Source organism: Sturnira hondurensis, unplaced genomic scaffold, assembly GCF_014824575.4.
Source record: "Sturnira hondurensis isolate 20B ecotype Veracruz unplaced genomic scaffold, ASM1482457v3 Scaffold0008992, whole genome shotgun sequence".
Taxonomy (NCBI): Eukaryota; Metazoa; Chordata; class Mammalia; order Chiroptera; family Phyllostomidae; genus Sturnira; species Sturnira hondurensis.
In genome coordinates this window covers 1,526,931-1,554,338 of record NW_028081623.1, presented here as the reverse complement: position 1 = coordinate 1,554,338, position 27,408 = coordinate 1,526,931, and the positions used below count along the sequence as shown (strand labels likewise).

General features: G+C 37.8%; 1 protein-coding gene across 10 annotated transcripts in view; it reads right to left on the bottom strand.

The window, feature by feature from the left end:
• Positions 1-27,408, bottom strand: part of CADPS2 (calcium dependent secretion activator 2) — a 618,469-nt gene that overhangs the window by 364,536 nt on the left and 226,525 nt on the right. For all 10 annotated transcript variants that reach the window (XM_037056497.1, XM_037056495.1, XM_037056499.1 and 7 more), the window contains exon 4: positions 10,702-10,782. In XM_037056497.1, coding sequence (XP_036912392.1) covers positions 10,702-10,782 — 81 coding nt within the window. The remainder of the gene's footprint in view (positions 1-10,701; positions 10,783-27,408) is intronic.

The window sequence follows — 27,408 nt, the reverse complement described above, 5'->3', positions numbered from 1 at the left end:
TGACACCTCGGACAGGGGTTTTATCTCCAAAATACATAAAGAACTCACATGACTCCACTCCAGGAAGACAAAAATTCCAATTAAAAAATGGGCAAAGGACCTGAACAGACATTTCTCCAAGGAGGACATACAGAAGGCCCAGAGATATATGAAAGGATGCTCAGCATCACCAGCTATCAGAGAGATGCAAATTAAAACCATCATGAGATACCACTTCACACCAGTCAGAATGGTCATCATAAACAAATCAACAAACAAGTGCTGGCGAGGCTGTGGAGAAAGGGGAACCCTAGTGCACTGTTGGTGGGAATGCAGACTGGTGGGAGTGAAGCCACTGTGGAAAACAGTATGGGATTCCCTCAGAAAATAAAAATGGAACTGCCTTTTGTCCCCACAATTCCACTGCTGGGACTATACCCCAAGAATCCTAAAACACCAATTCAAAAGAACCTATGCACCCCTATGTTCATAGCAGCACAATTTACAATAGCCAAGTGCTGGATGCAGCCTAAGCACCCATCAGTAAATGAGTGGATCAAAAAACTATGGTACATTTACATGATGGAATACTGTGCAGCAGAAAGAAAGAAGGAGCTCCTACTGTTTGTGACAGCATGGATGAAAATGGAGAGCACTAGCATAGAGCATTATGCTAAGTGAAATAAGCCAGGCAGTGAAAGACAAATATCATATGATCTCACCTATAAGTGGAACCTAATCAACAAAACAAGCAAGCAAGCAAAATATAACCAGAGAAATTAAAATTAAGAACAAATTGACAGAAACCAGAGGGGAGGTGGGAGGGGACAATAGAGGGATAAGGGGGAAGGGTTATCAGGGACATGTATAAAGGACACATGGACAAGGCCAAAAGGGGGTAGGATCAAGGGTGGGAAGTGGGGATAGCTGGAGCTGGGGGGAGTGGTGGCAGGAAAATGGAGACAACTGTACTTGAACAACAATAAAAAAATGTGGGAAAAAAATAAAAGATCACCTAAAGTTCCAGAAAGCCAATGCCTTCACTACTGTTTCCTCTGATAGCACCTGAAACATGACCTAAGATCTGCATCTCTCTGTATGACTGGACCACATCCAGCATGTGTTCATCATCAACCTGCAGCTGGTCTTTGGCTCACCTGCACCTGTTTGTTCTCAGGATGGGAAGAACATCTGGCACCACTTCTCAAATCAGTCCCAGAGTCTCAGGCCACCTGTTCTGCTTCCCTCCTAATATAACCTTCACATATTTCTCTTAAAATGATTTACATGTAATCAATATTAAAACTGCATATTTATTATCACAGAGTGACTAAATATCTACATAATTAATTCTCCTAAAGAAGATTTTGTATCCTTTTGATAGTCCTCTATACTTTTAAGCAACATTCCAAAATAATAAGAGTGCATCCACAGGAAAAGCACTTAACTGTTCATTTATAGAATGCCTTCATTTCCTTTGAAAAACATAATGCTTTGGAATTATTTTTCTATACGTGCACCAGAAAAAAAAGAGAAGAATAAGCCATGAAACTGATTTTTACATTTGTGGACCAACTTTAAAAGCTGTCATAAAAAGCACCCAAAACTCAGAAATAAAGTAAAAAGCTGAGAGGACAGGACCTTTCAATGTCATATGGGGACAAAAGCCATCCAGGGATTATCTGAGGACATACACTTACTTCAACCTTCTGTTACTATGGATTAAAGGTCCCAGGAAGTGAAGTTGCATGTTATCTTACAGAATTTTCTCTGAAAAACATGGAAATAAGCTGTATCTGGTGAGTAAAATAATCCAATGGTTACAGTTTAAATCCTAGTTGTAAATTAATCACTTTTATATCTCTATGAATATTATTGTAACTTTGTCCCATAACACCCAGTTTTCAAGTGCTCTTGAAATAAAATATTTAACTAGTTTGTTCATTAGTTATGCTTTGAATTAAATCTTTACTATATGTAAAGATTTATGTAATTTTATATTTGTATGAGTCATAATTGTGCCTTTTAAAAATTATACTTAAACAGACTTCTGGCCAAGATGTAGGCATAGGTAGACACACTGTGCCTCCTCGCACAACCAGAATAAGGACAACAACAATTTAAAAACAAAAACCAGAACTGACAGAAAATGGAACTGTATGAAAGTCCAACAACCAAGGAGTTAAAGAAGAAACATCCATCCAGACAGGTAGGAAGGGCGGAGACAGGAAGCCAGAGCAGAGAGGACTCGCAGCAAGGTGGCGGCTGGTGGCACAGAGAGGCAGCAGATTGTGGAGTGGAGTGGACAAGGCTGCAGCTGGTCTTGAAAGAGGGTCTCAGCACAGGGAAATAAAGCCTCAAAACACCAATTGAAAACACCTTTGGGGGTTGAGGTGGCAGCAGGAGAACCTCCCAGCCTCACAGGACAATTTGTTGGAAAGACCCACGGGGTCCTAGAACATACACAAGCCCGCCCACCTGGGAATCAGTACCAAAAGGGCCCAATTTGATTGTGGGTAGCAGGGCAAGTGGCTGAAAACCAGCAGAGAGAGGAGTCAGTGCCACTGTTCCCTCTCAGACCCCTCCCCTACATACAGCGTCACATCGCAGCCATGTGGGTTAGCCCACCCTGGTAAACACCTAAGGCTCCGCCTCTTACTACATAACAGGTGCACCAAGACAAAAAAAAAAGGCCCAAATGAAAGAAGAGATCAAAGCTCCAGAAAAAATACAACTAAGTGACAAAGAGATAGCCAGCCTGTCAGATGCACAGTTCAAAATACGGGCAATCAGGATGCTCACAGAATTGGTTGAATATGGTTGGAAATTAGATGACAAAGTGAAAGCTATACTAAGTGAAATAAAGGAAAATGTATAGGAAACCAACAGTAACAGGAAGGAAACTGGTACTCAAATCAACAGTGTGAACCAGAAGGAAGAAAGAAACATTCAACCAGAAAAGAATAAAGAAACAAGAATTCAAAAAAAATAAGAGGGGCTTAGGAACCTCCAGGACATCTTTAAATGTTCCAGCATCCAAATCATAGGGGTACCAGAAGAAGAGGAAGATCAACAAATTGAAAACTTATTTGAAACAATCGTGAAGGAGAACTTCCTCAATCTGGGAAAGGAAACAGATTTCTAGAAAGTCCAGGAAGGTCAGAGAGTCCCAGAGAAGCTGGACCCAAGGAGAAACACACCAAGACACATCATAATTACATTATCCAAGATTTAAAGAGAAGGAGAGAATCTTAGAAGCAGCAAGAGAAAAGGAGACAGTTACTTACAAAGGAGTTCCCATAAGACTGTCAGCTCATTTCTCAAAAGAGAACTTGCAGGCAAGAAGGGGCTGGAAAGAAATATTCCAAGTCATGAAGGGCAAGGACCTACAACCAAGATTGCTCTATCCAGCAAAGCTTTCATTTAGAAAGGAAGGGCAGATAAAGTGCTTCCCAGATTAGGTGAAGTTCAAGGAGTTCATCATCATCAAGCTATTATTATATGAAATGTTAAAGGGATTTATCTAAGAAAAAGAAGATTAAAATTATGAACAGTAAAATGACAGCAAAGTTATTAACAACCATATGTAATCAAAAATAAAAACAAACAACTAGAAAAAAAACATAATCACAGAAATGGGGATCACATGGAAGGTTATCAACAAGGGAGTGGGAGGGGGATAAGGTACAGAGAATAAGTAGCATAAATAGTAAGTAGAAAATGGACAGGGGGAGGTTAAGAATAGTATAGGAAATGGAGAAGCCAAAGAACTTATATGTATGACACAAGAACATGAACTAAAGGGGGCGGGGAATGTGGGTGAGAGGGGGTGCACAGGGCAGAGGGGAATAAAGGAGGCTAATGGGACAACTGTAATAGCATAATTAATAAAATATATTAAAAATAAAAATTATTCTTAAATAAAGCAAACAGCAAATATATCACAAGCAAACAGCATGTGTGAAAATTTGGATTTGCCCTTTTTCTTAGATTTTCAAGGAAAGATAGCAGTTAACACACAAAAATCTCTTCTTACTTAGCTTTAATTAAAAGACATTTCATTCATTATCATTTTCAATGAGGATACTGACAGGAATAACCAAACTCGAATATTTTGTCAGTATTTTCAAACTTTTCAGGAAATAGACCATACTTTAATTTTTTTCTTTGAAAAAACTGACAACTCTGTTTCATGCTTTGAGATTTATTGTTCATCAATCTTACTTAACCTGCTTCTGTTGCTTCTTTCTTGGAAACAGAACCAAGTATACATCAGAAATTATATATGTTAAATTTGAACTTTTAAATTAAAACAGCATCAGGAATAGGGTTATTTTCTAGTTTAATCGTGAGTCACCAAGTGTCTAGGCCCTTAGGATAGAACCATAAAGATACCCATAAAAACATCCTCTGTTCTATGCAGCCTGTATTTTACTGTAAGGAGACACATGTGATAATCAGTGAAATCATTTCAAAAGGTAGAAAGTGATCAGTGCTATGGAGAAAAAGTCCAGGTGGAGACATGGAGTGGGAAGGTCTTGCGACTGTAAATAGAGTGGTCAGGGAAGGTCGCAATGGGAAGATGATCTTTGAACATAAAAGTAGATGAAAAAGTAACATAATTACTTTTATCAGTCAACTTGACTGTGCTATGGTACCCAGCTGTTTGGTCAAACACTAGTCTAGATATTGCTGCAAAGGTATTCTTTAAATATGATTAGCATTTACAGTCAGTAGACTCTGAGGAAATCAGATTGCCCTTCAAAATGGGGGTGAGCTCCATCCAATCAGTAGAATACCTTAAGAGCAAAGACTAAGGTTTCTTTAAGAAGCAGCAATTCTCTCTAGATACTGTAACATCAAAACTTACCTGAGTTTTTTGCCTGCGGGCCTGCCCTGCACATTTTGAATTCAAGACTACATAACAGCCCTTATCCCAACTTTAAGCCTACTGCCTTTTTCTACAGATTCTGGACTTGTCAGCCCCTACAATCACATGACAGAACTCCTATAAATGGAATTAATCAATCAATCAACATTTCTCTCTACACATATATTTATATAGACATATGAACACACACATATCCTTGTGTACATATGTATGCATGTATTGTGTGTGTATATACTGTGTGTATATAAGTATCTATACATAAAATTATATGATATCTATATGTCTTTTACACATCTACATCTATGTCCAGAGAAATAAAATCAATAGGAGATTATATATCTATACTGTTTCTATTTCTCTGGAGAACGTTAATTAACACAGGGAGCAAAAGCATGTGAATACTGGGAAAACAACTGCAGGAAAGGGAAGTAACCAGGGTGAAGAACCTGTGGCCAGAAGACCAGGGAGGCGACACAGCTGACACTCAGGGAGTGGACTGAGCAAAAGTGAGAGCTTGATGGACGACAAGGTTGGAGAAGTTGCATAGGCCAGACCATGCAGGACTTTGCAGGACACTGTAGGAACTACGTAGTATTTTACTATCAGTGATATCGGGAGAGGCTTTTGTGCAGAGAAGCACTGGCTGCCAGGTCAATGAAGGCAGAGGTCAAGGCTAGGAGCCCAGCCAAAAGGAGAGAATGATTGTCCAGGTGAGATACAATGCTGACTGGACCAGAATGGTAGGTGGAAAACAGTGACAACTGTGAAACTCAGGAAATATTTTGAACATAGATGCAAATGATTTCCTAATAAATTTGGTATGAACTATGAGAAAAAGAAAGGAGTCAAAGACGATTCCAAGTTTTCGGACTGAGTTACTGGAAGTATAGCGCTGCCAAGAACTGGCCTCCCATGACCACTGGCCTGAAAACTGTAACCAGCATCTCTGTTGTATTTTCCAAATAGCAAATGATCGCCTTCCACAATTCAGTTATATGGCATGTTTATTTTTTATTGTGGGGCTCTCCTAATGAAACGTAAACTCCACCAGGGTGTGGAAAAAATATTTTTGTCTGGTTTTATCCCAAGATGACTACATTTGTCTGGATGCGACCCAAGTGCTTAACACAGTACCTGGCCATTTCACTATGTATTCAATAAATATTTTGGCGCCAACATTCAGGCTCCAAAAGCTTAAATATAACTTGTCTAGTGTTATACATCTAGGAAACAGCAATGATGGTTTTGACCACAGGTCTTTCTAGACCAGTCCACAATTTTCCTACTTCCTAATTATGCCTTTGCTGAAATATTAAAGTCGATATTTCTATCCCTTGAAAGAGATTTCTGCCTTGTGCTTTATTCTACTGTGGTGTTGTGCAGTGTGGTAGGAGGTGTTCCTGACTGCCAGCTATTAACTATTAATACACACTTCTGGATTTAACATACTGCAAAGGCAGCAGGGTCTAAGACAGGGTCCAGGCTCTGCAGTCAAAAGACAAGGGTTTGAGCCCTGCCTCCATCACTTAATTGTCTGTAATCTTGGTGAAGTCAATCATCTCCTTGTCTAAAAAATAAATTCATTACATCATCTGCCTCTGTGGGTTAATAAGATTAGTATAGAGACATAATTCAATAAGATCAATAAATTATAATTAGCCTTATAAAATATCTTATGAAAATGGTTTAAATTTGATGAAATAGAATTAGAAAATAGTTAAACATGTTCTATCTGCGATGTCAATAGTTTATTCAACATAAGGCATCTTATTTTTGGTGTTTTTTTCTTCTGATCCCATTGGCTTCACTTCGTTCTCCACATTTTCTACTTCATCACATTTCTGATAAAACCATCAGCCCCTCTCAGAGAGAGAAGTATTTGCAGATACATCACTAACTCTTCCCTTCTGACTCAGTCCAGATGTTATTAACGCACCTCCTCCTGCAAACGTGACCATGAGAACATATCGAAGGCTGTCCCTTTGGTTCCACTGACCCTCCCCAAAATTATCAAGCTTTATTCTAAAGCATCAGATATTCAGCCAGGCCACTGGAGAAGCAAGTCCAATTTATGACAAATGTGCACAGACTCAGGTACAATCCACATAAACCAGGCAAATTACAAATGCTGAGCACAAGTGCACATCCTGCCCATGTGGTCCGGCACATCTTCTGGATTCTCTCTTAGCCTCAGATCTTTAAGAAAAGTGAATGTCCTTCAACCAGCTGCCAACTTAGGCTAGGGTTTCAAGGGAAGTGTTTGTTTGTTTTCATTAAATCTTCCAAAAGCCTCAAGCTTCTTGATTTCTGTCCCATGAAGTCCATCTTCAAGCCTCTAGAATTATGTGGCGCCTCTCTAGAAATCCAGAGGATGGTAACAGGGCACACTGTCCTGCCAAACACTGTCCTTTTTGTGACTGGAACTCCTTAACCCCCAATTCATATCATCCTATGACTCTCTCATCTAGAGGTTCTTCCTTATACAAGGGCGGGTGAAAGTAGGTTTATAATTGTTCGTATGGAAAAAGACAGGCGGGTTATGATTATTACATTGTGAATAAACTCTGTTTCATGTACTCACAACTGTAAGCCTACTTTTGCCCACCCCTTAATCTCCAACTTGGTTTTTACAACTTACTGTCATCTCTATTACCCAATTTCTCTTAGTTTTCTCTATTTTTCTATTTACCTCCAATTTTTCAACTGTTTCTCTACTTGATTATTTAAAAGACATTTAGATAACAGTAGTAGTATTCTTAAAACTTCTAGATTCATAAATACATACTTCCTTTGCAAAAGAACAAGAACACAATTGTTAACTCAGTATAAGGTGTGTCTTCTTCTCTAGTGTTAAAAAACTTTAATATCTTGACTTGGGAAGTAGTTATACAAAGGCTGTAAATTAAAGATTTGTGTACTTTATTTTTTACATGTTACACCTGATTTTTTTAAATAAAGAAAAATCCTTAAACAGAGAGGATGCTATTGAATCCTCTACTCATTGAATAGAATAGATTCTATTCTATTGACTAGAGGATTCCAGACACAGTCATTTCTCCATACAATGTCATGACAGAACTCCTATAAACAGAGAAGGGAGAGAATCTATCCATCAAATATTCAATGTTTTTGCTCAGCAGAAGGAAAAGGGCAAAACAGCTTATTCTCAGAATAACCATCTGCATTATAACTTCAAGTCCGCTGGGAGAAACTAAAATTTCTGTACCACTGAAGTAAATCAATGTGCCTGTTTAAAAAATAATTAGACAACCAAAGTCCCATTCTCTCTAACACATCTTAAATATTGAAAAGAAACTCATGGCTAGAGAAGGAAGTCTCAGACCCTTAACTGCGGAGACCTGGATGCTTAAAGTCACTGTGGGGATAAGAAGGCAGTAAGTGACACAATACCAGCAGTATACCCTAGCTGGGGAGCAGTCACCAGCTGGGACAGTACCAGATAAGTTAGGGAGCTGGATGACGCATGGAGCTGGGAGAAAAGAGGGGCTGTCACTGGCCACAACCCAGAGAGCCTCTGGACTGGTTAGAGAGCTGGAACGTGTGGAAAGCCAGGCGTTTGTTAGGAGCAGCAGGCGGCACCCAAGGGGCGTTTCTTAAAAGACGATCTCATCTGCTGTGCAGGGGCCTCCTGTGCACAGAGACCTCCCAGGAGCAGCAGCCAGGCCAGCGAAGAGGGAGGAGTGGGGAACTGAGACATGATTTGCTCCCACTCAGTAGACCTCACGGACTGCCTGAAGGGGTGCAAAGGAGGTGGAGTATCAGAGCCACTCTGGCGCCAATGTGCAGAGTGGACAGTGTGGACTGCACAGCACTCTGAGAGTGTGCACTGAAGACTGGGCACATGTGATTACTGGAGCCCAGACTGAGCCCCCATCCTTGGGGAACCACAAGAAATAAAAAAAAAAGAGCCCAGGCCCCCTCTGCCTGCAGGATCCTGGAAGATCTGCAAAACCATACTGGCAGGTCTAAAATCAGGAGGAGGCTTTTTCCCCCCCAAGAGTAAGACAGTAAGAACTGGAGCCCTGAGAAAACCAGAGACCAATCCAGAAAGAAGTCAGAAGGTGAACACCAACAGCTGAGACAAATTTCACTTTGCTGTCCTTCAGAACTTGAATGTTATTTTCACAAATTTCTCATCTTTAGGTTTTGGTTTTTTTGTTTTGTTTGTTTTTATTGTTTGTTTTTTATTCTCCCTTTCATATTGCATTTTAACTTTTCTCCTTTCACTTCACTCATATTCCAAATAACACACTACTCTTGGTCTTTTACTTCCTATTCTTTTTATTCAGATTGTATATTTCTTATCATACTATTGTTATTCCAAATCCCACACAGCACCCTTCTCTGGTCTTAATCGATTTCACCATCTTCCTGAGCTTTATTACTGTTGGTGTAAACTTTATTTTCTCTCACACTACGCCAAGCTTTTGTCCCTTACTCTCACTGTTTCTTCTCCATCTAACCTCACATAAGCTCTCTTCTTTCTTACGTCAGCTCACATTCTTTTTCCCTTCTATTAAGACTTATCTCTTTTCCACCTGTCATAAAAAATGGCTAGTTGGGTGAAATATCATGGTTATTGCTGTACTTCTCCAAAGGATCTCCTATTTGTTCACTACTTATTTATACTTTAAAAATTATCTCCCTCTGACTTACTCTATATTTCACCTTCCCCCTGCCCCATTGAGTAAGGAATTTTATTTCATTTTCTCTATCCCTTTTTTCTTTCCCCCCTCTCAACCTGGCCTTTACTCCTTACTCTTATTAGCTTGTTTCCCCCATCCTCTCAAAATCATTTTTCTCTATTGCAGACATCTCATATTCACTTTTCACTTTTATACAATATTCTCATTCCTGTTCCTTTATTAAACTTCATTCAAATGGCATTGCTATCAATCCACCTGTGACGTTTCTGCAATTTTGCTCCCGTTGGTCCAGTTCCTTTTCAATTTTACTTCAAACCCTGTAGTATACTCTTCCCTCATCTTACCCCACTCCGCCCATTGCCCTTTTGTGTTCTGCTTACCTTGTAAGTTTTGCTCTCTCCCTTTCTTCACCTCAGTTATATCCCAACTCTTATCAATTCTCCTCCCTCTTACCACACAACATTTTCCCTTATTTTAGTCATCTTGCATTCCCTTTGTCATATCTTATAATATCCACAATCTCTCTTCACCTTTGTTAATCTTAGTTCAATTGCAGCTGAGAATGCTGATGTGGTAGGGGGCTCTTTTTGCTGGCATAGGTATAGTTACCTAGTAATACTGCTTTGTTAACCAACACCTGTACAACAGTGTACAAGACAAAGTGGAAGTTTAGGTACAGGGAATAAGAAGCATAATTGGTAGGTACAAAATAGACAGGGGGAGGTTAAGAATAGTATAGAAAAGAGAAGCCAAAGAACTTATATGGACCACCCATGGACATGAACTAAGGTGGGGGGAATGCTGGTAGAAGGGGGCTACAGGGAAGAGGGCAATAAATGGGAGAAAAAAATGGGAAAACTATAACAGTAAAACCAATAAAATACATTTAAAAAAATTAAAAATAAAATTCTTGTAAATTTGTCCATTTGAGAAAATCAAGCAATTGTTTTAAGAATAATCTGCAAAAACTACCATTGAATTTAAACATTTTATATATGCTGCACATAGATAACATACATTCAGATATTTGGGCTTAAGAGGTATACATGTTGAGGGGAAATAGTAAGACTATGCTGACTTTACCTATGCAAAACTCCTTTTGCTCACAGAAATCTAGCTAAAGGAAGAAATGTAGTATATAGTATGTCAATGTTAATAATTTACCTTTGCCATTTTCTCTGCCAATTGCAACCGGCCATCAAGTTCTCTCCTGATCTGGGCAGCTTGTTCATCTGCATTATCCAGCTTCAAAAAAAAAAACAAAAACAGAAATTACACATGAGATTACCTAATTACAGTGACCTACAGACTAAAGTAAAAACTAAATGACTCAGAACATTTAAAATAAATGTTATCAGTTACCTATTGAGAAGAGAACAGAGGATTGACTGTTTAATTAGATGGGCAGTCCAATTAAACTTCTTGGGCACATTGTGTTTTTGTTCACAAGAAAGTTCATAAATCTCTAAGGTTAATAACTCATTTTACAAAAAAACTAACAATTCTTTGTCCAACCTGTACACAACAACTCTAAACCAAGAAGCCCTCATTTTCTTCAGGTTATGTTCAATTGTCACTTTTTCAGCCCCCTGTTCTGTCTTCATAAAGGTCAGTCCTAAACATCTCATTTTGTTCCTTTGAATTACCAGAATGCATTTCTGGACTGTGATAAATTGAGTAATGTTTCACTTCTTTGTTTTTTTTTAAATAGTCCCTTCAGTTTTATAACAAGTTTGTATATTACTGCCAAACTTTAAAAGTACTATTTGATTGACAGATAAAATTTTTCTACCATTTAAGTCTCATGTATGCCTCATTCTAGTACCAACAAACTCATACTGACAATAAATCCTTCCATTCTTTCACAGACTGACACCGCATTAGAATTTCACTCTTGTTCTAAATCTGATTGAAAGCAAGAAAAGCATGCTATCATCATTTTTAAGGTGTCTTCCATTTACATGGAAAATTACTTTCCTTTCTCCGCTGAAATCATTCTCAACTTTTCCTATAATTTCCTTTAACTTTCCTCATGATTCCTTTTTCCCCAATTAGTCATTCAATCCTCCTTTATGAGTTCTTATAAAAGCCGTTAAGCGAAGGCAGACCTCTGAGTCACGCACATTATAGGATGCACTGATGGCAACAGATGTGAACGGGCAAGCATTTCTCTGAACTCATTCCTTTCTCTCTCCTATTCCCATCATTTAGAAAGCCTGAACCAGCCCTATCAATGTGGTGCAGTTGTGGGTTCAAGCCCCAGTCAGGGTACACACCTAGGTTGTGGGTTCAATCCCCAGGGCATGTACAGGAGGCAACAAATCACTATTTCTCTCTCACATTAATATCTGTGTCTATCTGTCTTTCTCTCTCTCCCCCTCCCTTCTCTCTTTCTAAAAATCAATAAACATATCCTGTATCATCAGGTGTGAATTTAAAAGACAAAAAAAAAAGAAAGTCTGTACCACACAATACAACCATGCCTTACTAAAGATCCATCTAAAGACTGAATTAGTACTGAATGTAACATTAGACATTCAAGAGAGTGCAGATTAATTTATCCATTTGTTAAAGAACTAACAAACTGAAATGTGACCTTCAAAAACCCCCTTAAAAAGAAAAACATAAGTAGGAGCAAACCAGGTCAAGAGGATGGATGGTGTTGGAATGTATACAGAGAGAAAAGAAAAGTGGAGTATGTTCCATTATGTGGGCACCAAAAGTCTGGAGTTTGGTTTGGGAAATGAAGTACCTGGAGGTTTGGGGAAGGGAGATGGGCTGGAGAGAGAGGTATGACTACTTCATTAGCTAATCTTCACCGCCATCTTAGGCTGTATGGAGTTGGTTTCTACAGCAATGAGAGGTCATTAAAATGTTTTACCTCTTTCATAGAAAGGTATCATAAAAAAGAAAAGGAAGGGAATTGCATGGGGCTAAAAAGTTTGGTTAGCTGTCATACAGCTGTTCAGCAATGGGTCACAAAACAGATCATTTTCATGTCCTGAAATCAGACCATCAGCCAAAGAAAAAATAATGTTTACATTCTCCCCCCCTCCCAAAAAAAGGGTTTCAAGCATATGAATGACATGGAAAAGAAAAGATCATTCTGTCTCCGGCACAAAAGGGACATCTATTTGTTTTATTTAAAAGAAAGTTCTGGGGTTACATTTCTAAAATATATGTTCCCAAGTTGACTTTAAAAATCAAATCCATTTTAAAACAAGGTTTAAAATAAGGAAGCTTTCTTAAACTAAATACTTACTGCAAAGGTGTTTCTATGTCATCTCAAAAACAAACACACATATAAATTAAACTTCATCACAGGTCAGTATGTGTACAAAATAAACCCCCCAAACATGGTATATATAGGATTCAGTTATTATCCATCCACCATCTCAGGCTGATCCACTGGGGGTCTCAACACATTTCCTGCAGATGAGGGGGACCACTGTAGTGCTGTGTCATATAACAGCATGCCTATTTGCTCAGTTGTTCAAACCTGAAACCCAGGTAACATCTTTGACCTCTTTCCCTCACAACCCACATCCAACCCAATCTAAAGTCATGTAGGGTAAAATCCAGAGTCACATAGTTGAGGAAGACCAGAATTCAGGTACCGTGAGTCCTTGGCCAAGGCTCTTTGTACTTTTTATTGTGGAAGAGTGTTTCCCCAGCCACTTCAAGTACCACGCTTCTCATTTTGCCAGTGCAGTGGCACATAGAGTCATGGTGAAAATAATTTTTTTTTCTTTTTAAACCCTTCAGAAAACTTGGCTTTGCAGACCACCCTCTTCCTCCAAAAGAGAGAGAGGTGGGGGAACAGAAAAACATGAATGGATGCTTGTAGACATGAGGCATTAGACTAAAAGGCTGGTGACACACCTGTCTCTAGTGCCAGATTTGGGTTTGAGATTAAGAAAATGGAGATGTGCAGACTCTGGAAGCTTGTGGGAGGGGACAGAGGCAAGTCCCCACTCCACAAGGACTTCACTTGAACTTCATTTGCTTTTACTTTAAACTCCTGATTCAAACACATATGTGATGACATTATTTACCTCACAGATGCTCCTCTGGGCACAGAATATTTTCCAAGTCTTTTAAAGAGGTTCATTCAACCCTAACCATAACAGATGCCCAAATGTATCTTTATTCTCTGCAGTGCTTCTACTATCTATTACACAGAGCATTTTACCACTTAATTATCAAAATATTTCATTGGTTTAACAAATATTTAGTACAGAAAATATAGTTTTATTTTCCTCCTATTCAATGTACACAGATTACTGTTTCCACTCTCAAGAATTCTCTAGGCTAGGGACTTTTAACCTGGACTTTCAGGAGTCTATAAACCCATTCAAGTTGTGAAAAAAATCTGGTAGAAATACACATTATTTTCCTTGGGAAATTATTTAAATTTCATAGTTTACCAAAGATTCTCAAAGGGATGCTTAACTCAAAAGAAATAAAGAACCATGATTCTAGGAGACTTTTCGGTGTAGAAGCTTTTCTTCACTTGTTCTAAAAGAAGCTGCAATGGCTTTTCAACACAAGCCATGAAAAACAGCCAACTCAGACCTACACATCATCAATCCTACCGTTACAGAGAGTTGGTCAATTCTTTGGAAAGGGACAGTAAGACAGAGACTCTGAACAACGTTGACTTGAATGGCCTGTGATTGCTTTACTAACTCTATTTGACTTTTTCTGCACTATCTGTACAGCAAGCACCATGGCAAGCTTTTTGGTAGCTACAAAAATTGTAGCCTTCCAGAACATCATACTTTATCCAGAAAACAGTAAAAATGGTATGTAAAACAGAATATAATTGCCACAGGAAAGCTACTGATCAGGTATTGTGGGAGTCCAGTGACAGAAGAGATGTTTTTCCTAGTTGACAGTATCGGGATGGATTTGTGAAGCTGAAAATGTTAAAAATGGAGTTTGAGGGGGTAGAGAAAATGTTGACCCGAGGAGCCGTCCATTAGTGTTGACTTGCAAATCTCAAACCCTAGGCTTCCCATGCTCTTCATCTCTTGTGTTCTATGGAAACAGCTCTGAGAAAACAGGTTTCAGAGACTAGCAAATCTCTCTTTGCAGACGTCCTGGGGAGGACCAAAGCCTGTGTTGGTGGCCAACTACCTGACAATTAAGAACATCTTAAACACAGCATTAAGTAACTCTACAAAGTTTGACCCAACAGCTTCATTTTATAACTTGTGATACCATCCTTCCAGTGTTTTAAAAACTATAAACATTAACTACTTAAATTAATTACATCTGCTCATATCTTTTTTAAAACAATCTTTTAAAAAGAGCTTTCCACAGCACTGTTGGGCATCACTGCCCTCTCTGATTAATCTATTTCCTAGAACCAGAATAACTGTCATTTTATTAATATTGTTGGTCCCTAGGAGGGGGATTAATGACCATGTTTTTCCATAACGATGCCTCTATACATGCTGACCCTGGTCATCTGTGCCCTCTTTTCACCCCAAAACAAAATCAATTCATTTTTTTCTCTGAGACCCCACTATAATTACAACATAACTCTTTTCAGAAATATTACATTGTTCTTTCTTGTAATATTCATCTTTTATCCTTTATATTTTCTTGTAATATTCATGCTTTATCCTTTTAGGATGAAAAATACAAGTAGATTAGGATTTACACTACTGAAAATTTAGCGTTTTCCCAAGACTAATTCATGTGCTGGTCCACTATATTCATATTATCTATAAACCACGTGACTCACAAATAATCCATCATAAAAAAATAGGCCCTGGCTTGTGTAGCTCAATGGATTGAGCGTGGGCCTGAGAACCAGACAATCGCGGTTCGATTCCCAGTCAGGGCACATGCCTGGGTTGCAGGCCAGTTCCCAGCAGGGGACACACCAGAGGCAACCATACATTGATATTTCTCTCCCTCTCTCCTTCCCTTCCCCTCTAAAGATAAATAAATAAAATCTTAAAAAAAATAACCTACACAACCTCACACTGACACCAAGAGAACACTCTACCCAACACTTTACCACATAATTTTCTAGATGCCCAATGTTTTATTTCACAGTGCCAAATATTCATAGGTTTTCCAACATAGCTTTAAAACACTGATGAAAAGTTTTAAGTGTTAGCAAATTACTTTATCAAGACACCTGTTAATTCTCCACCATTACCTAAATTACTAATTGTATATCATAAATTTAGAGCATAACTCTTCCCTGCTCACTCAGACCATCCCTGGTCTTTTCTGTGTCGTCCCCTCAATCTCTCAGCCCACAAGCACACGTGGTTGGTCACTGGTGGTTCCAGACACAGTCATTTCTCCATACAATGTCATAGGACCTCTCTCCTGAGGTCCAGCTCTCCGTCTCCAAATGGAGGCAAAGCGTTTCCATCCAGGCACCTTCCTCCCCCCCGGGCAATGATGGCAAAGTAAAACTGAACTGGTCTTTACCATCCCCTCTTCAACCTGGTTCCATTTCTACGTGACTCTCACTACCCTTGATCAGGCTAAAATCTCAGAGGGAGGAAGGAATGAAGGGAGGGGAAGAGAAAGGAGAACAGGGAATAAATGAGAACAAACAGATGATACCCAAACAACTTAAGCTTGGTATTCAGGTTCTCCAATGTTTTATATCAATATAACTCTCTAACCTCTTGGATAATTCCATTACCTATACAAATCAGTTTTTTTAATTGTTTACCAAACATGTTATACTTTGCAATCATGTATTTTGCTTGTGTTTCTCCTGCCTGGGACACTCTCCTTACATACCTCATTGTCCAGACCGATCTCAATTTCCAAATCTTCTGAGAAGACTACTTAGCCAATTATTTAGTAACAAAGCAGATCCTTCTCTAATACTTACAACTTCTACCTCAAACTGCAATGTGTGCCCTCTGTTAGCATGCCCTACCCTAACGAATCCATATCCAACGGTGGGATCCACATAACCAGTCTCAATTTTAATGCAAATACAAAGAATAATTCCTGTATTTAAAAGGTTCTAGGAAGCCAACTTGCCCTCCATGCTGACTCACCTTCCCTGAAGCAATCTCCCTCAAAAACTAAAAAACAAACAAAAAAAAAAACAAATGAACAAACAAAAACCCTTCCCCCTTTTTCTTGATCTCAGAGAAGTAGCCAGGCAACTAAAATTGATTTTGTAGTTTCATACAACAAAAAAGAACATAATAAAATGAAGTTATTCCCCTATTCTGAAGAGCACATTGCCTGTATGTTGTTATGTATGAATCAGGTACCATTCTGTCTGCTGGAGGAAAAGTTTCTAAAGAACTCCCTTGTATCTACCTTCTAAATTATGTATTAGAAAACTAACTCAGAAATAGCAGTTCTGCCATGGATTCTCATAGATTCTTAAAAATGCATTTCCCCAACCACACTTTCTTTTGAATACTTTAGAGTAGGGAAAAGATGAATGAGTTAATTAGATATAAAATTACCTCATGTGAACTGAACTAAACTATATTAAATAATAGATCAAATGTTCAAAGGCAAGAATATAAGAAATTTAACCTCAAACACAAAAACCCTGGGACTTCAAGAATAGCCTCGAGAATATGCATGCATATTCTCTAAAATGATAGATATAATTTGGCCAATTTTTACACATCATTAAATTTTCTTTAGTATTTCATTTGGTATTAACATTTTATCTTCTGGACAAAAGTAATAAACTAGTATTTTCAAGCAATTATTTGCTCACTATACTCACCACAATAGTTGAATATACATTCACATTAAAAATGTAATAATGCTGAAATTGAGAGTGTTTAGCACTAAATAAAATTAAACAACACATTATCAGTGGATTAGAGAACTTCTTGATTTGTCAGGACTAATAAGAGGTAAATTTATACAGTCCCTTACTATATGTCAGGGACTATTCTAAGTTTTTCGAAACACAATTTTAAAAATTATTAAATGTATTGAGGTAACACTGGGTAATAATACTGTAAGTTTCAGGTGCACAACTCTTACCCTGTTCGTCCCCCACCCTTTCCCTCTGGTAACCACTGCGCTGCACTGGTAACCACCGTGCTGTAGTGCAGTTTGTTTTGTTCTTTCATTTGTTGCTTTTGTTTTATATTCCATATGAGTGAAATCAATCATATGGTTCTTGTCCTTTTCCACTTAACATATTTCACTAAGCATGATACTCTCAAGATCCATCCAGATTGTCACAAATGGCAATGTTCTAAATTTTATAAACATTATTGAATTTAAACCTCAAAGCAACCCTATCGAATATGTCTTATCATTATCCCATTTTAGTACATTTCAATGTACTATATAGAAGGAATTTATCTGATGTTTTTCATTTACTGGCTGATTCCCTGAAATTTTTTCTATTAACTCTATTTTCCTATCTTCTTGGTTCTTCTCTTAACCCACTCCAATCAGGTTTGCTCCCAACTACTCTGTGGAGTCTTCCCTTGTCAAAGTCAACAGTACTTTCCACTTGGACAAATTCATGGGTCACTTCATTGCCATCTTCCCTGACCTCTGAGCAGCATGTGGCACAGACACTGCCCCCTGGAAATGTCTTCTCTTGGCTTCTGCACACTCTGGCTCTGCTCCTACCACACTAGCTCTTTTCCCTTTGTGCACTGGGAAGGTTCCCTTTCTCTGCGTCCTTTCACTGCTTGAGCCTGAGACTTCCCTAAAATGATCTCATAATGTCCTATGGTTTAAAACTCTAGCTTTATCTAAATTGATTCCTAAAGCTGTATTTCCAACCCTGATCTCTCATTGGAACTTCACAACTTGTATGTCCAATCTCCACCTATCACTTCCACATGGACATATATTTCATTTAATAGCATGTACAGAACTCTTGACTTCTCCTTCACACCACTCCCCCTGCAAAGTGTTTCTCCATGAGAAGAGGAAATGTCATACACCAAGAGCCTACAAAAATGCCTGACCAAAGTAGGTACAATGTTTAATAAATACCTTAACCAGAGATGCCCCATCAGACCATGGTTAATATGAACCCTGCATCAGATAAACACTGACAATGTTAATAGAAAGAGAACCACTAAAGTATACTATCCTTTCTCTAAGACTGAAGGAGAGGAATAGGTGGGTGCAACTCACAGTTCTAGAATGATATGTCTTGAGATACAGACCCAATCTGATTCCCAGTTTCTGCTTGACTTCCTAGACTTTCATCTTACCCCTTTTGCAGGCAAGCAGGTGGCCCGGTGTTCTAACTCAAGCTAATGTTCCCAAGTGTGGGAGCCAAGTAGAATTTTGAAGCACAAAACAGGGAATGGATCCAATAGGATGTGAAAACAGATTCCAAGATGAAATCCAGTAGTCTCATGACTTCATAGGCAATAGAGACTAAAAAAAACAAAACAAAACAAAAAAAAACAGGACCATAGCAGAGTAAGGAACAGAGCCTTGAAGTTAGGTGAAAGATGAACACACAGCTCCTGGTCCACTTTTGTTTTAATAATGTTGGGCTATGGCCACGGGTGGGGTATGGACCACACACAATCCATTCTTCATACCACAGAGAAAGATCTTTCCAGAACCCCACACTTACTCCTGTCATTTCAATGCCCAGTTGTGTTCCCTGTCACATATAAACTCCAAGCTTTTCCAGCTAGCATGTAAGGCCCTTAACATTCAAGTACGTCTCTACATAACTCTTTAGCCCTATCTCCTGCTACTCCAGCAATCCACACAGCCAACCTTCCCAACCCCTCCATTCCAAGCCTTTTCACTCTCCTTGTGCCTTTGTAAATGTCATTTTTCTTCTCTGTGTTAAATTTCTACCCATCTCCCCAAATTCAGGAATTTCTGCCTCCTTAGAACCTTCATAAAACTTTCATTAAAGCTCCAACGTAGAATTGGATTTCCACACTACCAAGTCACCTCTTCTTCCTGGGCACACAGCTAGATTGTTTCTCAGCCTCCCCTACAGTTAGATGTGACTATGGCACTAAGTTCTCAGGTGAACTGTCCAGGCTCTAACCCTCGTTGTACATCTGTATCAGCGTAAAGTACCGATACGTCTGTCAGACAGAAAGTCAAGAACCATATAATTTCACTCTTATGTGCATGTATGGGTTAGCAAAAGGTAAAGAGGATCAAATACATGGTGATGGAAGCTTTGACTTAGGCTGGCAGGCACACAAAGCAATACACAAATCATGTATCAGAGAATTGTACATGTGAAACCTACATAATTGTATTAATCAGTGTCACCCCAATAAATTTAATGCAAAAAAAACTGACAGTGGGCCACACCTTCACAGATTGTCTCACTTACTCTGAGGTGGAGCCCAGGAATCCAGTGGTTTTTAAAGCTCCACAGGCCGTGCTAATCTGAAGCCAGAGCATGACAGTGAAGAAACCTATGCAAACTATCCTGTATCAGCCGAAGCTATTGCCACCCAGGTGTCCCATATACATACTCCACTAATACACTGATTACATTTTGTTTATATGTCTGTCTCCTGACCACATGCAAATACCTTGAAGGAAAGAATCACCAAATCTTGTCATTTTTGTATTTTCTTTGCTTAGCACAGTAACTAATATTTTTACAAGGCATTGAATAAGCATCTTTGAATGAAAGAAATGTTTTGTGTAATTTCAATTTAATCTTGACAGAATATTTTAACAATTAACAATCATGTAAAGATATAAGCACTTATACTTGAAACAGCATATTCAAGTTTTTATTCATTAATAGTTAAAAATAGATCATTAAATAAAAATACTCTTTCCACCTACTATTACTACTACAAAGACCCCTAACTGCTATAGATCTGTGTTCTCTTATTATTTATAAAAGAGGGCAAGTTGGGGTAACACCCAAACTTCTACAGACTAGATCTGGGTAAAGAAGAAAAAACCTAAAAATAAATGCAAGGCACGCCCGAAGGTAGACCGTATTTGTGATCTTTATGGTTCGTGGACTTCTGGGGAAGTGAGAAAAACAGTCACTGCCTGTATTTGCTGATTTCTTTAAAGCTCCTAAATCCAAAGTGCTTAATCTCCAAAGTTAAAATTTTTAGGGATAGGGAGTCATAAACTTGAACACTACCTTTTAACTATTTGTAAATATTCTTACTTATTACTTAAAATACACAGTAGTTTGGTAGTGTTACTTAATTCAGTTGTTTATGAATATAAGGCGTTTGAATGGGGACATTGAGAGAGGAAGATTTCGTTAACTTTGCTTTGATTCTTGAGTACATGTGGGTGAATCACTTTCCTCAGTTAATGGAATGAAGTTATAAAAGATTAAGGAAGGTTGCTTTTAGCGGAAAAGATAAGAACTTAGATAGCTGTAAAAATCAGTTACTCAATCCTCTTAAAATACAAAATGGAAGAGAAGTACAGGAGATATGGCACTCTATCCTTCACTATTCAGCTTCCCATTTTCGAAGTAAAAAAACAAAGCTGTGGAAGTGACAATTATTAGCAACTATACTTTTATGTGCACATAATTTTAATTTTCGTAGTAAGTATTTGAGAGAGAGACAAAAAAGAGGAAGGGGAGGAGAGAAAGAGAGAAAAACACTGATTTGTTGTTCCACTTAGTTGTGCATTCATTGGTTGAGTCTTGCATGTACCCTGACTGGGAATCAAAACTGGAACCTTGGGAGTTTTGGGGGACATTTTAACCAACTGAGCTAACCCCATCAGGGTCTCCTGCACAATTTTAAATCTCAGGATCCTTGAAGAAAATAGTCAAGTAAATGTTATTAACTGGTAGTTTTTACATTTTAGGATATATCAAGCAAGGAGAAGCTTAAGACCTTAAGCATGATAAGATTTTATATCTGATTTTTGAAATTGTGGAATAATTGGAATGGCCATAATTTTTATATATTTAGGGTTATTTGTCTGTACAGTTTATATCACCCTTACTCACAACTGCTAATGTCCTATAAAACTACTGCTCCATCTCTTCCTTGCACTCCAGCAGCAGCGGAAACTTCCCCAAACCCCACAGAGTTTCGGACCTCTATACTCTTCATGTGCTAGTCTTCCCACCAGAGTACTTTAGCATCTGCTCATTCTGGTCAACTTCTTCATCTACACGCCATACAGCCTCCCCAGTACTCCCTCCTCTTTCACCACAGAAGGTAGAGCCAGGAACTTACCACAACACTGTGGCATTTAAAACAGTGGTATTTTTTTAAAAGTAAATCTAGCAAATAATTAGGTCTCATCTGTCTCCCTATCACTCAAGACAGTGCTTGGCACATCATTTCTAATTATCTATATTCCCTACATTATTATGAAGAACAGGTTAACAATTCGTTGATTTGAACAGACTACCATATTTTAAAACAATCTTTAATAAACATATAATTTCTGCTCAAGGAACAGGTAGCCGATTTATTACTAGTACCACTGAAGTAACAGCATTTTCATTACATAACATGTAAAATAAAAATTATTAGTTATTAATTTACAAGTATAAAAAACATAGCTTTAACATCAAATAACTATTTACCTGAAAGTATAACTATATTAACTTGAACTTCACTGCATTTCCTCAGAATTATTCTGAAATAAAACTTTCCACTGACAGACTGTTATTCCTTCACCGCTGTTACTTTACTGTGCCTCTAATATTCTGATTCAAGTAAATTAGGCCTAACAGTTTCAGATCTTTGTATTATGTAGCTCACTTTAGAATGTACACTTTGAGCTCTCCTCTATCTGTTTTTACCTAATACTTTGCTCTATGAATATGAGCCAAAACAGACACATGATTCTCAAGTCAAAAGTCCAAAGTATGATGGGTATCTTTAATAGCACAGTAGCTAATCTATAACATACTTGTTTTGTCCTTATTTTTAATTTTTTTCTGGTAAAATATAAATAATTTTTCTTTTGACTATCCCAGATTTAATAACTTAACTGTGATACCTTCTATATTAATGATTTAGTTCTTCCTTTAAGCCTTAGTTTTGATTATTCGTAAGTTATAGGCTCTGACCAGAAGTAATGTAAACGCCTCCACTTCTTCAGAAGACAGGTTCCTGTTTTCCATTCCAAATGCTAATCCTATAGCTCTGGGACAACAGGTACAATCACAGGAAGTTCCTGTCAGCACTAGGTGGAAGCCCTGACCCTATTCCTCTCATTCAGATCTCTTCCTTCTCAAGTCCCCACACAGCCTCCCAGCTGGCTGGCCAGGGCCATGGTGCACATCTGAGTAAAACAACTCTGTATCCTGAACAGAAGTTATGTTGCCTTAAAACAAGCAACATAAGTTTGAGATTTCCTAGGGGATCAATCTGGGCAAAAACATGAGACCAGATAAGGGTAAACAAACACAGATGAACATTACACTTAGCAAGAGTCTCAGAGCCTTTCCCGAGATGCAGGAAAAGTGGAGGACGTTTTGCTGATGTACACCTGAGGCCCAGTGCCAGCAGCTCAGTTTGCTTCAGACCCCTTTCTCTGCTGCCCCAAGTCCCGGTCTGCTATGCCCTCTTCTCAGATCAATACTTTCCCACGAAGCACAGGCTATTTTCCGGGATTTTTATCACCTCTTGTTTTTTGACTTCTGTTAAGGGAAAAGCAAAATCTTAGCTGTTTTCCTAAAGGTCTTTTTTCATAACTTCATTCATTTTCCTAAAAATGATTGTTATTCCAAAGTAAAGCACTTTATTAAGAGAAGTATTTTTCATAATTTCTTTTGTTTTTAGGTCAATAAAAAAATAATCCTTAAGCTTTTTTCTCAAATCTCAAAAACAAAGAAATTGCCATTTCAGCTCAGACATGCAAAGAGCTTGGTAACTGTCACTTCTATCCTGAAAATAAAAAACTGGACAAACTGAAAATCCATGACTTTTCTTTGCTATTTCAGAGAACTGAGGTTGCGAGGCAAACCACTAACCCCCAAGTGTGGAGAAACATGCAAAGCCAGAGGGGTATGTCACTTTGCAGCAGGCATCAGTGGAGGCTGTGAAGAGTAGGGCCGCTTACTTGACTAGTAGCCAGGACTAATTACTAGAAGCTGAGGGCAGGGTGAGAATATCCTGGGGCTACAATCATAAGGAGTGTTAGTGGGCTTTGTTCCCAGTAACTATGCCCATAAAGTTCTCGTGGTAAGGATCTAAGAAAACTCCCCATGTGGATCTGGCAGGAAGAAGAGAGGAAGAGCCATCGTTAACCTCCTCAACTCTCTTCCCTAGCAAGGGTGACAGACTGTGCCGGAAGGAGCACTGAAGGTTTATTCCTTCTCTTCCTCTGGAAGAAAAGGCTGCCCACTGCAGCCCTTTGCAGCCTTCCTATGATTCCTTGGGAAACAAACAAGCAAGCAACTAACAACCCCCCTCCCCCAATGAACAGGGGGAAAGACTTTCAGAAAATAAGACTAGGGGTTCTTTAACCGGGCACATGGGTGGGGAAGGAAGCGATCCTCTTAGACAGGGGACAGAAAGACTTATACAGGTGACAATCTCAAGATGTAGGCCCGCTGAAAGAGTGAGGCTTAATCAGGTACTAGAACACACACTATTTCTCAACACCTTACCCAACACCTGCACAGCTCTAGTACAGTAACACCAAATTACAGCCAAAAGAGATACAAGACACAGACCCCCTCGGAGGAGGAATACTTAGGGAAACCCAAATTCAAGCGAAAAGACAGTGACAAGGACACTAGAAGAATCTGAAGCTTCTCATACCTATGGCTACAAAAAACAATAAACAGCCCAACTCCCAGTCAGATTAACAAAAATCCTCACACTAAAGGCAAATACACTTCAGTTCTTGTTACCTGATACAACATACCTGGATTCAATAAAAAACTGCAAAATATGCCAAAAAGGAAAAAAGAAACAATCAAGAGATAAAAAGGCAAGCATTGAAACCAGATTTAGATAGGACAGAGATGTTGTAGTTATCAAACAAGGAAGTTAAATAACTGATATTAATATGTTCAGGGGTCTGATGGGGAAAGTTTAAAGTATTTTGAAATGCGAAGATAAAAAAACTCCAAGACAAACAAAATAGAACATCTCAGAACAAGGGGACAGTATCCAAACTGTAACACTAGAAGGAGAAGAAAGAGAGAATGGGGCAGAAAAAATATTTGATCTAGTAATGTCTGAAAACTTTCCAAAATTAATGATGGACACCAACCCACAGATCCAGAAAGCTCAGAAGACACCAAGCAAGTGAAAATATTGAAGGAAGCCAGAGGACAAAAACTCCTTACCTGTAAAGAACCAAGAAGAGCTATATCAGATTTGTCCTGAGAAAATGATGCAAGCAAGCAAGACAAGAGTGGTGAGAAATGTTCAGAGTGTTGAATGAGACAAAAGAGCTAACTGATAATTCTACATTCAATGAAATTATGCTCTAAACATGAAGGAGAAACAAAGACCTTCTCCAACAAACAAAAATATAGGGAATTCGTCACCAGTAGTCCTGCCATGCAAATGTTAAATGAAGTCTTTCAGAAATAAAGAAAAATGAAACATGGAGTGGGCCTGACACATGGTGATAGAAGATGGTTTGACTTTAGGTGGTGGGCACACAGTGCAACACACAAATCTAGTATCACAAAAGTGTACATTTGACACATGATCCTATTACCCAATGTCACCCCAATAAACTGTATAAAATAGAAAAAAAGGGAAAATGATATAAGTCAGAAACAATTTACATAAAGAAAAAATGGAGTATCAGAGAAGAAATAAATTAAGAAAAAATCTAATATTTTATTTTTCTTAATTGATCTAAAATTTCAGAGCATATAACCAATGAAATGAATGACAGAAATGTGAGAGATGGGAGGGAGGAATTAGGTGTTCTCTATTATGGAGCAGCTGCATTATTATACTTAAAGCCTTATCAGGTTATTTGAAGGTAGACTCAGATTATTTAAAAATGAATATTGTACATTTTAAAAATGTATATTAGCAACCACTTAAAGAAGTTTTTAAAAATCAAATATAAGTAGTACATCAAAAGAGGATACAAAACGGAATCACAAAACGTTCAATTACTAAAATTAGAGAAGGCCGAAAAAGAGGGAGGGGGACAAAGAGCAAATGCGGGGAAGTGACAATGCAGACTGTGCAACCTGGTCCAGGTAAGTCACTTCAAATCCGAATAGATGAAACACACCCACTGAAAGACAGAGGTTGTCAGGTTGGATTAAAAAAAAAAATTCAGTTATGTGTTCTACAAGGAACTCACTTTAAACATAGGGAATCACATAGGTTAAGAAGTAAACAGATGGAGAAAAACACAGCCTGTTAATCCTCATTAAAAGAAAGCTGGAGTAGCTATCTCAGTTTAAGATCAAGTAGAGTTCAGGAAAAAAACTGAGGGACTTTAAATAATGATAAAGAAATTAATTCTTCAAAATGACATACTCTGTATGTGTACAAACCTAACAGAGCACCAAAAATATGTAAAGCAAGTACCAATAGAACTAAAAAATAATAATAAACAAATCTGTTAAGAAAAAAAATATGTGAATTAGAAGTGTGTTCCAAGTCATAGAGGGCATAAATCACAAGATCCACACCCTTGGTTTTAGAAGTGATCTCAAAAAGCAAACCAAAATTAATGTGAAGACAGTTCGAGTTAATAAACAAACTATATAGGTCCACAGGAATTATATTTATGACCCGGTAACATGGAGTGTGAAATGTCATGCACAGACTTGTGTTCTGTCGGCTCTATTATACTATCTGCTTTGTTAGACTTTGGCACATGGAGAGCAAATATTTTATTTTACTCAGCTTTGATTTCCTCAACACCTGGCAAGGTTTTTGACTTGAATAAATACCCAATAAATATCTCCTGAATTTTACTATTAAATTATGTTCATCATTATTTAACTGTACAAGTATGCTACTATTTTATTAAAAATAAAAAGTCTCAGTTGCATATATCTTTTAAAATAGGAGATTATGGTTTTACAGTCATCCCCCACTGTTTTCAAACCACCAATGTATATAATAACAGTTAAAAACAATTATCGTGAATACACAAATTGTTCACGGGGTTAAGGTGCCACATTGTTTTATTATTAATTAGCTTTGTTAATTTATTCATCTTAAATGATCCATAAACTAGTAATTCAAAGTAAATGACATGGACAGAATGCCAAAATTAAGAGAAGTAGAGCTGTAAAAAAATTGAAAATAAATGTAAATGTATGTACAGTATAGAAGCGTAACCCTTTAGGAACTGATGAACTTTTAAATACCAGAATCTTATGAATTTAAATTGTATATTAGGGCACAGTTAAATAATTTATACCTCTAGAATATGCAAACAAAATGAAACCATGGAAGGAATACATTATTAGATAAATCATAGAGTCCAAAGATGAAAGATGTGGAATAAACATGATTATTTTATTCAGCTTTTTCATATGTATAATTTGAATGAGACCAGAAAAGAAAATATATTATTCAATGTCATGTCTTTAAATTATGTAGTTTAGCATTCATCTTCAATACATTTCTATCTGGCTAGATTAAATTTAAAATATCTGAAATTTCAGTCACTTTCATAAAATTCAGAAGACCAGCATCATATCTTTAGGTAAAATTACTTTGCACTGAGGAATACTGTTTACTGTAAGTTCCAAGCTTCTTCAGATAACAGATGATTTCCATTTTACTATTTGGACATGCCCCATATATACCCAATAGGCACAAATCTGATGTCCTAAAATAGGGCACATGGGAACAATTATTTACTAGATAAAATGTACTGATATTCTTCTCCCTCTATCAAAGAATTTTTTCAAAGCTGCTTTAAAATACCACTATTTGATTTATTGACATTCAATTTCACTCAACTTTTCAACCAAAGTGATTAGGAAAAGTAAAGCAC